General features: G+C 38.0%; 1 protein-coding gene across 2 annotated transcripts in view; it reads right to left on the bottom strand.

Moving 5' to 3' along the window:
• Positions 1-5,542: 5,542 nt before the first annotated feature.
• The window catches only part of LOC121279139 (acyl-protein thioesterase 1-like), a 60,298-nt gene continuing 52,433 nt past the window's right edge, over positions 5,543-13,407 (bottom strand). For both annotated transcript variants that reach the window (XM_041190106.1, XM_041190107.1), the window contains exons 8-9: positions 8,576-8,752; positions 5,543-7,208 (exon numbers count right to left, since the gene is read on the bottom strand). In XM_041190106.1, coding sequence (XP_041046040.1) covers positions 7,155-7,208; positions 8,576-8,752 — 231 coding nt within the window. In that variant the 3' untranslated portion in view covers positions 5,543-7,154. The remainder of the gene's footprint in view (positions 7,209-8,575; positions 8,753-13,407) is intronic.

The following is a 13,407-nucleotide window of genomic DNA, read 5'->3' as shown; positions in this document are numbered from 1 at the left end:
TGTCCTCCATCATGTTAAATTGGATAGGTTCAAAACTGGATAGCCAGCAGATTCTGTTCCACCACAATCTGTAACCTCATGGCCTGTTAAATCCGTCTACCACTACCACCAAGCTAGAGGACCAACCCTGGTACAATGAGTGTAGAAGAACAAGCCATGAGCAACAATCGGCTTCCGGAAAACTAAATATCTGGTGAAACTACAACACAGGGCTACATGCATGATAAACAGCAGAAGCAGCATGCTATAAACAAGAGCTAAGTGATCGGATAACAAATGGATCGGATCGGAGCTCTGCAGACCTACCCCATACAGTCATGAATGATGGTGGATAATTAAATAACTAATGTTCATGGCAGAGATTCCATGGACATCCCCATCCCCAAGGATAGGTCAGCCCAGTACACGAATGCAAGATGAGGCTGAAACATTTGCAACCATCTTCAGTACTGAGTGGATGATCATCTCAGCCTGCTTTTGTAAGTCCCCATCATCATAGAAGCCATTCTTCAGCCAACTTAATTCAATCCATTTGGTATCAAAAAGCAGTTGAAGGCACTTGGCCCCAACAACATCCCAGTTGTAGTGCTGAAGATAGTGCTCCAGAAAAGGTTTTTCCCTTCTAGAGATGTGCCTCTAGCCAAGCTGTTCCAGTTTAGCTACAACACTGACATCTGTCCAACAATGCAAAAAAAAATTGCCCAGGTATACGCTATCCACAAAAAGCTGACAACTTCGATTAACACCCCATCAGCCTACTCTCAACAACAAAATGATCGAAGGCATTTTCAACTTTTCAATCAAGTGGCATTGGCTTATCAATAACCTGTTCACTGATGCTTAGGTTTGGGTTCCAAAAGGACTGCTTGGCTCCAGACCTCATTAACCTTGGTCCAAATAAGGCATCACTTGATGGAGTGTGACATCAAGGAGTCCTATTAAAATTGAAGTCAATGGGAATCAGGTGAAAACACTTCCACTAGTTGTAGTCATGTTTAGCACAAAGGAAGATGGTCAAGGTTGTTCAATGCCAATCATCTCAGCCCCAGGACACCACGGTAGAAACATAGAAACTAGGAGCTGAAGTAGGCCATTTGGCCCTTTGAGCCTGCTCTGCCATTTATTATGATCGTGGCTGATCATCCAACTCAATAGCCTGCTCCCGCTTTCTCCCCATATCCTTTGATCCCTTTCGCTCTAAGAGCTTCATCTAACTCCTTGAAAACATACAATGTTTTGGTCTCAACTATTTTCTGTGGTAGCGAATTCCACAGGCTCACCACTCTCTGGGTGTAGAAATTTCTGCTCATCTCAGTCCTAAATGGTCTACCCCGTATCCTCAGGCTGTGACCCCTGGTTCTGGACTCCCCCATCGGGAACATCCTTCCTGCATCTACCCTGTCTAGTCCTGTTAGAATTTTATAGGTTTCCATGAGATCCCCCCTCATTCTTCTGAACTCCAGCGAATATAATCCTAACCGATTCAATCTCTCCTCATACGTCAGTCCTGCCATCCCAGGAATCAGTTTGTTAAACCTTCGCTGCACTCCCTCTATAGCAAGAACATCCTTCCTCATATAAGGAGACCAAAACTGCACATGATATTCCAGGTGTGGTCTCACCAAGGCCCTGTATAATTGCAGCAAGACATCCCTGCTCCTGTACTCAAATCCTCTCGCTATGAAGGCCAACATACCATTTGCCTTCTTTACCGCCTGCTGCACCAGCATGCTTACCTTCAGTGACTTGTGTACGAGGACACTCAAGCTCGTTGCACAGTCCACTTTCTCAATTTATAGCCATTCAGATAATAATCTGCCTTCCTGCTTTTGCTACCGAAGTGGATAACCTTACATTTATCCACATTATACTGCATCTGCCATGCATTTGCCCACTCATTCAGCTTGTCCAAATCACACTGAAGCATCTCTGCATCCTCCTCACAGCTCACCCTCCCACCCAGCTTTGTGTCATCTGCAAATTTGGAGATATTACATTTAGTTCCCTCATCTAAATCATTAATATATATTGTGAATAGCTGTGGTCCCAGCACCATCACTGCAATACCCCACTAGTCACTGGTGCCATTCAGAAAAATACCAATTTATTCCTACTCTTTGTTTCCTGTCTGCCAACCAGTTTTCTATCCATCTCAACATACTACCCCCAATCCCATGCACTTTAATTTTACACACTAATCTCTTTTGTGGGACTTTATTGAAAGCCTTCTGGAAGTCCAAATAAACCACATCCACTGATGCCCCCTCATCAACTCTACTAATTATGTCCTCAAAAAATTCCAGTAGATTTGTCAAGCATGATTTCCCTTTTGTAAATCCATGCAGACTCTGTCTGATCCTGCTACTGTTTTTTAAATGCTCAGCTATTAAATCTTTTATAATGAACTCTAGAATTTCCTCCACTACCAATGTCAGGCTGACTGGTCTATAATTCCCTGTTTTCTCTCTACCTCCCTTTCTAAATAATGGGGTTACATTAGCTACCCTCCAATATGTAGGAACTGTTCCAGAGTCTATAGAATCTCAGAAGATGACCACCAATGCATCTACTATTTCTAGGGCCACTTTCTTAAATACTCTGGGGTGTAAATTATTAGGCTCTGGGGATCTATCGGCCTTCATTCCCATCAATTTCCCCAACACCATTTCCCTACTAATACTGATTTCTTTCAGTTCCTCCCTCTCACTAAACTCTGTGTTCTCCAACATTTCTGGTATGTTATTCATTTCCTCCTTTGTGAAGACAGAACCCAAGTATGTATTTAGTTGGTCAGTCATTTCTTTGTTCCCCATTATAAATTCCCGTTTCTGACTGTCTTCACTAATCTTTTTCTCTTCATATACCTATAGAAACTTTTACAGTCAGTTTTTGTGTTCCCTGCAAGCTTACTCTTATAGTCTATTTTCCCCTTCTTAAACAATCCCTTGGTACTCATTTGCTGAATTCTAAACTGCTCCCAATCCCCAGGTCTGTTGTTTTTTCTAGCTAATTTATATGCCTCTTCCTAATACTATCTAATACTCCTAATACTAATAGAATCTAATACTATCTCTAATTTCTCAGGGTAACACCCAAAGGCCCAAGTATCTTCACTGCTTTATCAGTGAGCTTTCCTATATCATAAGGTCATAAATGGGGAACTTTGCAAATGGATTTAGGTGCCTCATCTTTAATGCTTTAATTGTTCAGTTCCATTCATACCTAGGCATAATGAAGCGATTGACGCCCATATGAAAAACCTGGACAACATTCAGGCTTGGGCTGGTGTGTGGCACAAATGTTATTTGCCACAAATGCCACCTCCCCATGACATTTAATGACATTATCTTTGAAGTCCCCACCATTAACATCTTGGGGGTCACCCATGACCAGAAACTTAACTGGACCAGGCACATAAATATCGTGGCTACCATAATAGGTCAGAGGCCATTTATTCTGCAGTGAGTCACCTTCCAACTCCCCAGAGCCTTACAAGGCACAAATGGGGAGTGTGATGGAATAGTCTCCAATTGCCTGAATAAGTGCAGTTCTAACACTCCAGAAGCTTGACACCATCTAAAACAAAACAGTCCACTTTATAGGCAACTCATCTACCACCTTAAACATTCACTCCCTCCACTCTGCACACTGTGTCTGCGGTATGCACCAGTTATAAAATGCAATCCAACAACTTAGCATGGATTCTTCAAGTGCACCTCCAAAAACCATGACCCCTTTCAACTAGAAGGACAAGAGCAGCAGGCAAATGGGAACACCAGCACCTCCAAATCAGACAAATCTGACTTGGAAATATGTTGCTGTTCCTTAATTGTCACCATATCAAAATCCTGGAACTCCCTCCCTTAACAGCACTGTGGGTGCACCTTCAACACATGGACTGCAGCAGTTCAATAAGGCAGCTCACCACCACCTTCAAGGGCAATTAGAGATGGGCAATAAATGCTGGCCTTGCCAGTGACACCCACATCCCATAAATGAATAGAAACATATGCATTGGTAGAAAAGCCATCCTTCAAATGAGCATTTCAGCAAAGACTCTGTACTGCTCCAGTACAGTAAGGAGCCAATGACACTATTGGAAGAGAAGCAGGAACTTGTCCAAGAGTCTTGGCCAATACTTCCATTGAACTAACGCAGAAAACTCTCCAACTCAAACTGATCATTTAACTCCTTTTCTCTTTGTGGATCTTGCTGCAAACAATTTTATTTTTTCTAGATAAATCAGTACGTTTTGAATTCATTAACTAGTACTATATAAGGTTCTCCCTAAAAGGTTTAATATCGTGTTCTACACATTTTTGACCCCACAGCAGCTGATATTTCACTCTTCTGGAGCTGTAGTGTCAGTTAGTTCACGTGCTCCTAACGTAGTTCCATTACGTTTAATGGGAGTCATATTGGTACGGTAAAGTTGCTCACTCAACCAGATTTTCTGTAGTTCATTGTTCTTGATGAATCCTAGTCTAAAGCCTTGCCTCCCAATAAAGCAATGGAGCAACTTTGGAGGTTAGCTGACCCAGTCCTGTAGTCTACATCAGTGAAGTGGTTCTATATAGAAGCAGTTCTATACAGAAGCAGTATAGCATGTCTCTGGTCAAACAAAGATGGTAATCTATGAAAGATAATTAAAATAGAAATATCCTAGCATGTTCGCTGAATTTTCTTAAGCTTCACCCACCCCCAAATTTTTTCCATTACTACAGTGCAGGCATTATTCCATCACACTTCAGACTACTCTGGCCATCTCAAATTTCATCCTAACATTAACATTCCTTTCATGGCTTGATGCGGAGTAAATCATAGGCAATTAGAGGACCAACAATCAGATGAGTTTTCCAGCTTTTCTTATGGATTATGGATCATGGATTTATGGAACCCTACAGGCTACATGAAAAGTTTGTGTTTTAGAGTTTCATTACTATGTATACATCTTAAGTTACTGATGCTAACTTTAAAAAAAATCATTCACAGGATTTGGGCAGCACTGGCAAGGCCACCATTTATTGTCCAATCCTAATTGCACTCAAGGTGGTGGTGGTAAGTTGCCCTTTTTGAAAATAATGAGTGGCTTGCTCAGCCATTTCAGAGGGCAATTAAGAGCCAATCACATTGCTGGATTCACATGTAGGCCAGACCAGGTAAGGACAGCAAATTTTCTTTCCTAAAGGACATTAGTAATCCAGTTGGATTTTTAATGACAATCAGGTAGTTTCATGATCATTACTGATACTAATTTTTTTTTTATTCCAAATTTATTTGAATTTAAATTCCCTAGCTGCCATGGTGGGATTTGAACTCATGTATCGAAACGTCGACTCTTTTCTTCTCCGCCGATGCTGCCAGACCTGCTGAGTTTTTCCAAGAAATTCTGTTTTTGTTTTGTATTTCCAGCATCCGCAGTTTTTTGATTTTAACCCCCAATTATAGTTTGGAATGTAGAACAATTTCAGCCTAACAACAGAAGTCAAATAGTGGAAGAAAATGTGAAGAAGAATAACAAGGCACACAACCCAGGAGTTCATTATGGTCTAGTATCAATTGGTTTTATTTTTAAATCATGTTCTTGGTTGATTCTCTGAAATTATTAAATGCACTAAAAATGGTGCACATATATCATAAATTTTGACAAACGTATGTGAATCGAGTGTTCTCAGCACTGCTTCACAGTATGTATATTGTACAGCTACAACAGGATTTATCACATCCATGAATTTAGTTAACAAAAAAGTTATGTTAGTTTAACCTAGGTAGTTAGGTACATTTCATAGAATTGTGAATGCATTACCAAATAACTTATACTTACTGCACAAAATTTCTTTAATTCTGAAACCAGTTAAACATTCCATTAAATTTTTGTGTTGTCAATTGGAATATAGTTTATTTCTCAAATATTTCAACCTTGATGGTAAATCACATTGTTTTGAAGAAGTGCTTTGTCTGGTGGGCATGGCAAATATTTTTTTCACGTGCAATTCCTGTACAAAAGCCATTTTTTTTCCAAAAATAAATTAAACATTGTACCAGTGATAACCACAAATTGAAATTTAAATGCTTCTATTAAATGTCATGTTAGTTTGAGAATCATGAAGCATGTTTGTCATTGAAACCTGTTTGCATTCTAGGATTGTGTGTCACACAAGCCATAATGTCAGACCAAGATGGATCAATATTCTTAAGATAGTATTCAATTTAAAAATGTAACACTTAAACATTAGGTAAATTTCACATCATACAAAAAGTAAATAAAAATACACTAGCCATATCCACCATTACAACATTTGCAAAAATCTAACTGGAATATGTAAAGTTATCCCTGCACAGTTTAGTTCTTTAAAATTGGGAAAATGGACATAGCAAAGACAACTGCAATTCAACTCAGTTGTTTCTTTACTTGGTGTAATACGATATATCAATTTATGTTGTTCTGAGCAAATTGTATTTATTTAAATGATAAAGTACTACACTTTAATGCTGCACTTGGCTTCATGCTCAATTTTGACAGCACTTGTTCTTCAACAGATCACTTACTCCTATTGTTTTTCATCCTGTGCTGTGTGGCTTTAAAACTCACTTCTCAAAGGTGGTTTTAAGTGTACTCCTCTGATTAGTATTTACAGGAAATGCCATTACCTGTACTATTATTTTGGAATAACAACCTTTGGTTATCAATTATGACCTTTATTTGATTTTCTATATCAATATTTGCTGTATTAAAATACCAGCAAGTGACATTCTTTTTAGGAGTTTTTAGAAATTTGTTTCTTGTATCTTTTTTCCATATAAACATACAGATGCCATCACAGTCAAGACAGAACGAATCACATGAACAAAGCCAAAGCAAATTGAATTTGGACAGAGTAAAGGCTAGGGTGCTCAAACATTTGGGTATGAACAGCTTAAACAACACCTGTGATTACTGCAGTATTAAGAATTTATAAACCGTAGCAGGCAGAATCCAACTCATTGTAACATTGAAAGTTCCTTCATGAAAATTACAGAATGTAGATTGGGAAAAATGTGCAAGTATTAAAATGATGGATGACTGATATCTTTGAGTAAATGAAAGGAAGGATTAGGGTCTATCATGATCAGATGCTGGTGCAGCCTCTTAGAAAAATGCTTCTGATGGTCTATTAGTTGATTGGAGGTAGCTGCTTTTCAATGAATTGTTTGACGTCCATCATTTCCTAATTTTAAAACAAATGGTTGTTAAAATTGCTATGTTGTAAATAGTTGAAAGATGGCTTTAACACATGGGATGTTTTGCAATCAGAATAACGGTGTCTGGCCTCCATGTGGAACAAGAACAATACAGACAGTCTTAGAAATCCATTCAAAACAAACTCAGCACAGCACCATATTCATTAGCCATGAGGGGCAGCACCCTGAAAAACACAATTGCCAGCATGCCTGGCTCCTCCACATCATTTCAGAGCCAAAATATCCCCAGAATCCAGGCTGAACAAACTGCCTTTGGATCCCTGACCTAGATGATTCCTAGTTCAAGCAACTTTGAAGGAACCCTGCAGTCAGGGTGTGTCATGACTCAACTTATACAATATTGGAATGTTCATCACCATATGTGTGTGATTAAACACAAATATTCAAGTGAATCCTTAATCACATAGCAGCTTCACAAAATATGAATGTACATTACCCAATTGCCTACAGATGGTGTTTTGATAGCATACATAGCACAGCCAATCCTGAGGAGTGTCTTCCAGTTTGGATCATTTGTATGAGTAAACCTGCTCATTATATCAGATTTGGAAAGTTAAGTTTTCTTCCCCATGAAGCTTGACAGTCAATTAACTTTTAAATTGCTAACTTCCAAAGGTGGTGGTGGAGGGGTGGTGGGTCTAATGGGGTTCAGGATATGAGTCCATGCTGGGGTATCATTCCATAATTGCTAGCAGCCTCTGATATCACATGCAAGTGGCTATTCCTCATTAGCCTTGGCATTGAATTCCGGTACACTATTTGGCTATGGGAAGACATAACAGTTGATCTTGATTTCAAGAGATGTTTAAGCATACGCATGTTCCGAATTGCTCCCTAACTAATGATGAGTAGCAGAATGCTGGTACTTTTCCCTTCCAAAATCCACAAGTGCAGAGACCAACTAGACTAGAGCCTCTACTACCACCCTGGCTAAGAGCAGCTAACTTGGCACAGACCAAGGATAAAATTTTGAACCTTTCTACTCTGACGCTGTACCATGCCAAAAGACACATTTAATCACTGAACCATTGGAGAAGCTCACTTAATTTTTGTAACATGAGGGTCAAAGGAAGGCTATAAAATAAACACAAGAATTACACATTTCAAAGAATATCTTAACATAGATTCAAGTTGAAGAAATTAACAAAAAACTACAATACTATCCTTTTAACAGCTTATGTGCATTGCATTATTATTTCTATAAAATTATAGATATTAAAATATTGCAGTCATGATTATAACCATCAAATTCAACATAGATTATCAACACAATAACTTTGATTTTTCAGGAATACATAACTTGAAATATTAGAAGCTGAATGTAATTGCTGACCTGGGGACAAGAACCATGCATCATGCCTGCGTAGGACTTGAAAATGACATTGTCTGGATTGATGATGGTTTTTAATTTCTCAGCAGTGAGAGTACCAAACATTAGAGGCAGAAGAGAGTCAGCCTCTCCATGACATTGAAGAGCATGAATATCTTTGTTTGGACTGTTAGCAGCTGCCTTGAAAAAAAAGTAAAAATAAGATGTTACAGTACTTTCATCTGCTCTAAATTACGGCTCTCCTTTTACTCAGCAGAAATCTATTTTCAGCTAATATATAGATTAGAACATCGAAATCTTATTTATTTGTCCTACAAGTAGAAGATGAAGCTCAAAGTTGTCACACAACTTTTCACTCTTACAAAAGATCCATCAGTAACAGTCTTTTTCCTTTGCTGAGGAATAATTTTGTTTGCTATAGTGCAAAACTGTTTTGTCAGTACTCACATTTCAAGTAAGCATACACAAAAAAAAATCCCGCTGGGTTGTTCAATCACAGATGGATAGGCTTTGGCATAAGTTTAGCCAAATTAGTGAGATAAAATGCTAGCAAGGAATCTTGTTCAGTAGAACAGCCTCACTAAGCTTTTGCCTGCCATGTAATTAAAAAAAGAGGCACAATCAATGCTTTATAACTAAGAATATGAATATTCTTATGAGCTTGTAGCTATAAAAGAAATGAATAATCATTGTCACTAGTGACTTAAATTTCTTTCAACTTTAAATATTCACAATATAATTAAGAATGGGTACAGAGCCAAGTTATAAACCATGTATTACGTGCTAATGGAAGCTTCTGATAGCATGATGAATAATTAAGTGTTGTAGACACAGATACAATTAAAATACATGCAAATTTTAAAATCAGAAATTGGGGAACAAAAGATAAAAAGAAAACTATGCTGCAGTATGATCCAAATGAATGTAGAATATAGGTGAATTCTAAAACCATCCAAAGCTGCAATAACATTAAAGCACGTCTTTTGGTCTATGTTGGTTTTTAATTGCTCCCCAGCTTATTAACTATGTTTATACAGTTCAGAAACACAATTTTTAAATTATCATTGCCTGACATATTTAGACATAATTTTTTTCTGATTAATGCATAAAATGTCAATCATTTTCAGGACAGAAAAAACTATATTTACTACAAAGAACTGGCATTCAGTTTCAGCTGTGGCTCAGTTGGTAGCACTCTTCCTCTTGAGTCAAAACATTGTGGATTCAAGTCTCGCTCCAGAAATTTGAGCATAAATATTTAACCTGACACTCCAAAGTTCTGAGAGTGTGCTGCACTGTCAGAGGAGCCACCTTTCAAATGAAATGTTAAAGCAAGTCTCACCTCCCTGGCGATGTTAAAGGTTCCATGGCACTGTTTTGAAGAACAGGGGAGGCATCCCCAGTGTCCTGACCAAAATTTATCCCTCAGTCAAACATCACAAAAACAGATTATTTGGTCATTACCACATTGCTATTTATGTGCAAATTGGTTGTCCTACTTTACAACAGTGACTGCTCTTAAAGTATTTCATTGGCTGTAAAGTGCTTTGGGACACCTTGAGGTCATGAAAGGCATTAAATAAAAGCAAATCTTAGGATAGTTCAGCAATATTACATGAACTGATCTTGCGCTGACCAAATTTAAAACATACCACTAGCTAATTGGAAAGAAAAGAATAAAACAAGATTTTAAAAAGTAAAAGTACAATAGCCAGTATATGAAATAAAAGCAAAACAGGAAATGCGCAAGGTGCTGCAGTGGACAAGGATGTTTTTCTTTTATCAAACGGACCTGGGTTCAAATCCAGCCATCTCCTTTGCTGCCAGCAGAAACTTTATTGAGAAAATTAATAAGGATGATTAATGAGGGAATTCATATTGTTACACCAGAGGGTGCTCCACATTTGGGGTTAGAACAACTATAGTTACTTCATATAGATATAAGCAGGAACTATGTTTGATGTCAAAATTTGTTGCTGGTAGAAGAAAATGTTCTTCTCCAAAGCCATGGACATAACTAATTTTGGTCAATGCAAAATATAGATGAGCACAGGCACACTTCTAAAATGTATACCACACTCCACTCTATCATATCACAGAATTGTTATAGCAGAGGCCCTTCAGCCCATCGTGTCTGCACTGGTTCTCCAAAAGGGTAATTCATCTAGTGCCATTCTCCTGCTTCTCCCCATAATCCTGCACATTCATTCTTTTCAGATAACAGTCTAATTCCTTTTTAAATGCTTTGATTGAACCTGCCTTCATCACACTCTTAGGCAGTGCATTCCAGACCTTAACCACTTGCTGCGTGAAAAAGCTTTTCCTCATTTTGCTTTTGTTTCTTTTGCCAATTACTGTATATCTGTGCTCTCTTCGTTCTCAACCCTTTCATAAGTGGGAACAGTTTCTCCCTATCTAGTCTGTCCAGACCTCTCATCATTTTGAATACCTCTGTCAAATCTCTTATCAGCCTTCTTTTCTCCAATCTATCTTCATAACTGAAATTCCTCATCTCTGGAACCATTCTTGTAAATCTTTTCTGCACTCTCTCCAATGCCCTTACACCCTTTCTAAAGTGCGGCTCCCAGGGCACAATACTCAGCTGAGGCCGAACCAGTGTCTTAGTTAATTTCCATCTTAATCATAATGGCACAAGAGGAGGCCATTCAGCCTACTGAGTCCACGCTGGCTCTCTCTCCGTGATATAAATTGTCAAGAGGAGCACAGATTTTAAGATTAGGAACTAATCTAAAACAGGTAGCTGTAGCGGCAGAAATTCACCAGAAAAATCAGGAAAACCAGAAAAGGTACTTAGATAAGTGAATTGGAATATTTTAGGCTCAAGAAGGTATCAAGAATAAATTATTAGAAAAAGAGTTTACACAATTTGTAAGTATTAACCAGCATAGCTAAAGTCAAACAACAAGGCTTTTTCCAAAGTAACATTCCCCAAAGCAAGCTCACCAGTAACTCAATGTAGTGAGAGTCAATTGTATAATGAAATTGGTATTTCCAAACTTTAAAAAGCATAAATAAAAAGCATGAATAAATTGCAAGGCTGAAGAAATGTTCTTCCAAACCAACAAGAAAATGTTATGAAGGGAAAAAAGTTATTCCTTTCCTACCACAATGCTAATAATATCCTGCTATCATTGAATTGATTAGTCACCTAACCAGAAATTCAACTTCCTGTGCAGTAGATTGGAATGTATTGTTGTGCTCTCGATGGAAAAAAACAAGGTAATATGTGTACATCTGCTTCTTTAATGGATAAGATGCAACAAGTATCACTTGCTTTGTAGTTTTACTCCATACAGCTATTCCACTTTCTTAATCACACTGCAGCTAATGGAAAGGTGTTACCAAGTATTCAAGGAGATTTATTTTTAAAAATAGAAATTGATAGAAGGGAAAGTTAGGTTGAATCAAAATACAAAAGAAAATATGATAATAAATAATACATGTTGTTCAGTTTCATACAAACAGAACTAGATAGTTATTGCCAGTATCTTTGTACTAGTTTTGCCTTTGGGTGAGTTTCTCATTCTGTAGTCTGATCCAGTACTAAAAGCATATGTACTGTGGTTTTCCCTTCATGCCTCTTGTACATTAATAAGATAATCAATAAAATTAGTTACATTTTAATTGTGTAGAATTTGAAGGGATGGAAGCAGAACACAAAGAATTAGTCACAAATTTAGGAAAATCTAGCAAAGCTTAGTTTTCCATTATTTTTATAATGGCAAAGTAACACTATTTGTTCTTTCACAAAACAATTTGAGTTCTTGAATTCCAAATTTGTATCATTTCTGTTATTACAAGCTACAATGAGACATCTCTGTTAAACATGTGACAAACCAAACATGTTTGTAATGAAACAAAATTTGAACATTGTGAATCACAAAAGGCATGCAATTATTATTACAGTAGCCCAAATAAGACATATTTCATACTTTAGCATAACACAACAACTACCTATATTTATATAACGCTTTATTTTTTTTTCGCTCGTATGAAACACCTTGAGATACTTCATTACAGGGGCAGAGAGGTGTACGGAAGGGATTCCAGAGTTTGGGATCTTGGCAAGTGTGAAAACACAGCTGATTGGGAATGTACAAGAGGCCAGAATTAAAGGAGGGCAGATACCTCAGAGATTTGTGAGGTTGGTGGAGATTAGAGAGATAGGGAAAGGCAAGGTCTCAAAGGAATTTGAAAACAAGGATGAGAACTTCAAAATCAAGATGTTCCTTGACTGGGAGCCAATGTAGGTCAGTGAGCACAGGGGTGATAGGGAAACGGGATTTGTTTCGAGTTAAGACACTGGCAGCAGAGTTTATGGAGGGTAGAATGTGGGAGACCAACCAGGTGTACAGTTGAATAGTCGAGTCTAGAGGTCACAAAGGCATGGATGAAGGCTTCAGCAGCAGATGAGTTGAGCCAAGGGCAAAATCGAGCCAGGTTACAGAAGTGAAAATAGACAATCTTAGAGATATCACGAATATGAAGTCGGAAGCTCATTTCAGGATCAAATTTGACAAGAAGGTTGCAAGCAGACTGGTTTAATTTCGACTATTGCCAGAAAGAGGCATAGATTTTGAAGTCAAGGAAGGAAGTTTGGAGGGGGATTGAAATGAATAGTTTTGGTCTTTCAAATATTTAATTGGAGGAAACATCTGCTCATCCAGTATTGGATGTCAGAAAAGCAGGCTAATAATTTAGCAACAATAAGGGAGTCAAGAGAGTTGGTGGTGAGGTAGAGTTGGAACAGCATATAGATGAGAAATAGGCGGGGGCCAATGTTAAATTCTTGGGGTAATGATGTGGGAGGAGGA

Source organism: Carcharodon carcharias, chromosome 6 (assembly GCF_017639515.1).
Source record: "Carcharodon carcharias isolate sCarCar2 chromosome 6, sCarCar2.pri, whole genome shotgun sequence".
Classification (NCBI taxonomy): Eukaryota; Metazoa; Chordata; class Chondrichthyes; order Lamniformes; family Lamnidae; genus Carcharodon; species Carcharodon carcharias.
This window is presented reverse-complemented; position numbering and strand designations above follow the sequence as displayed.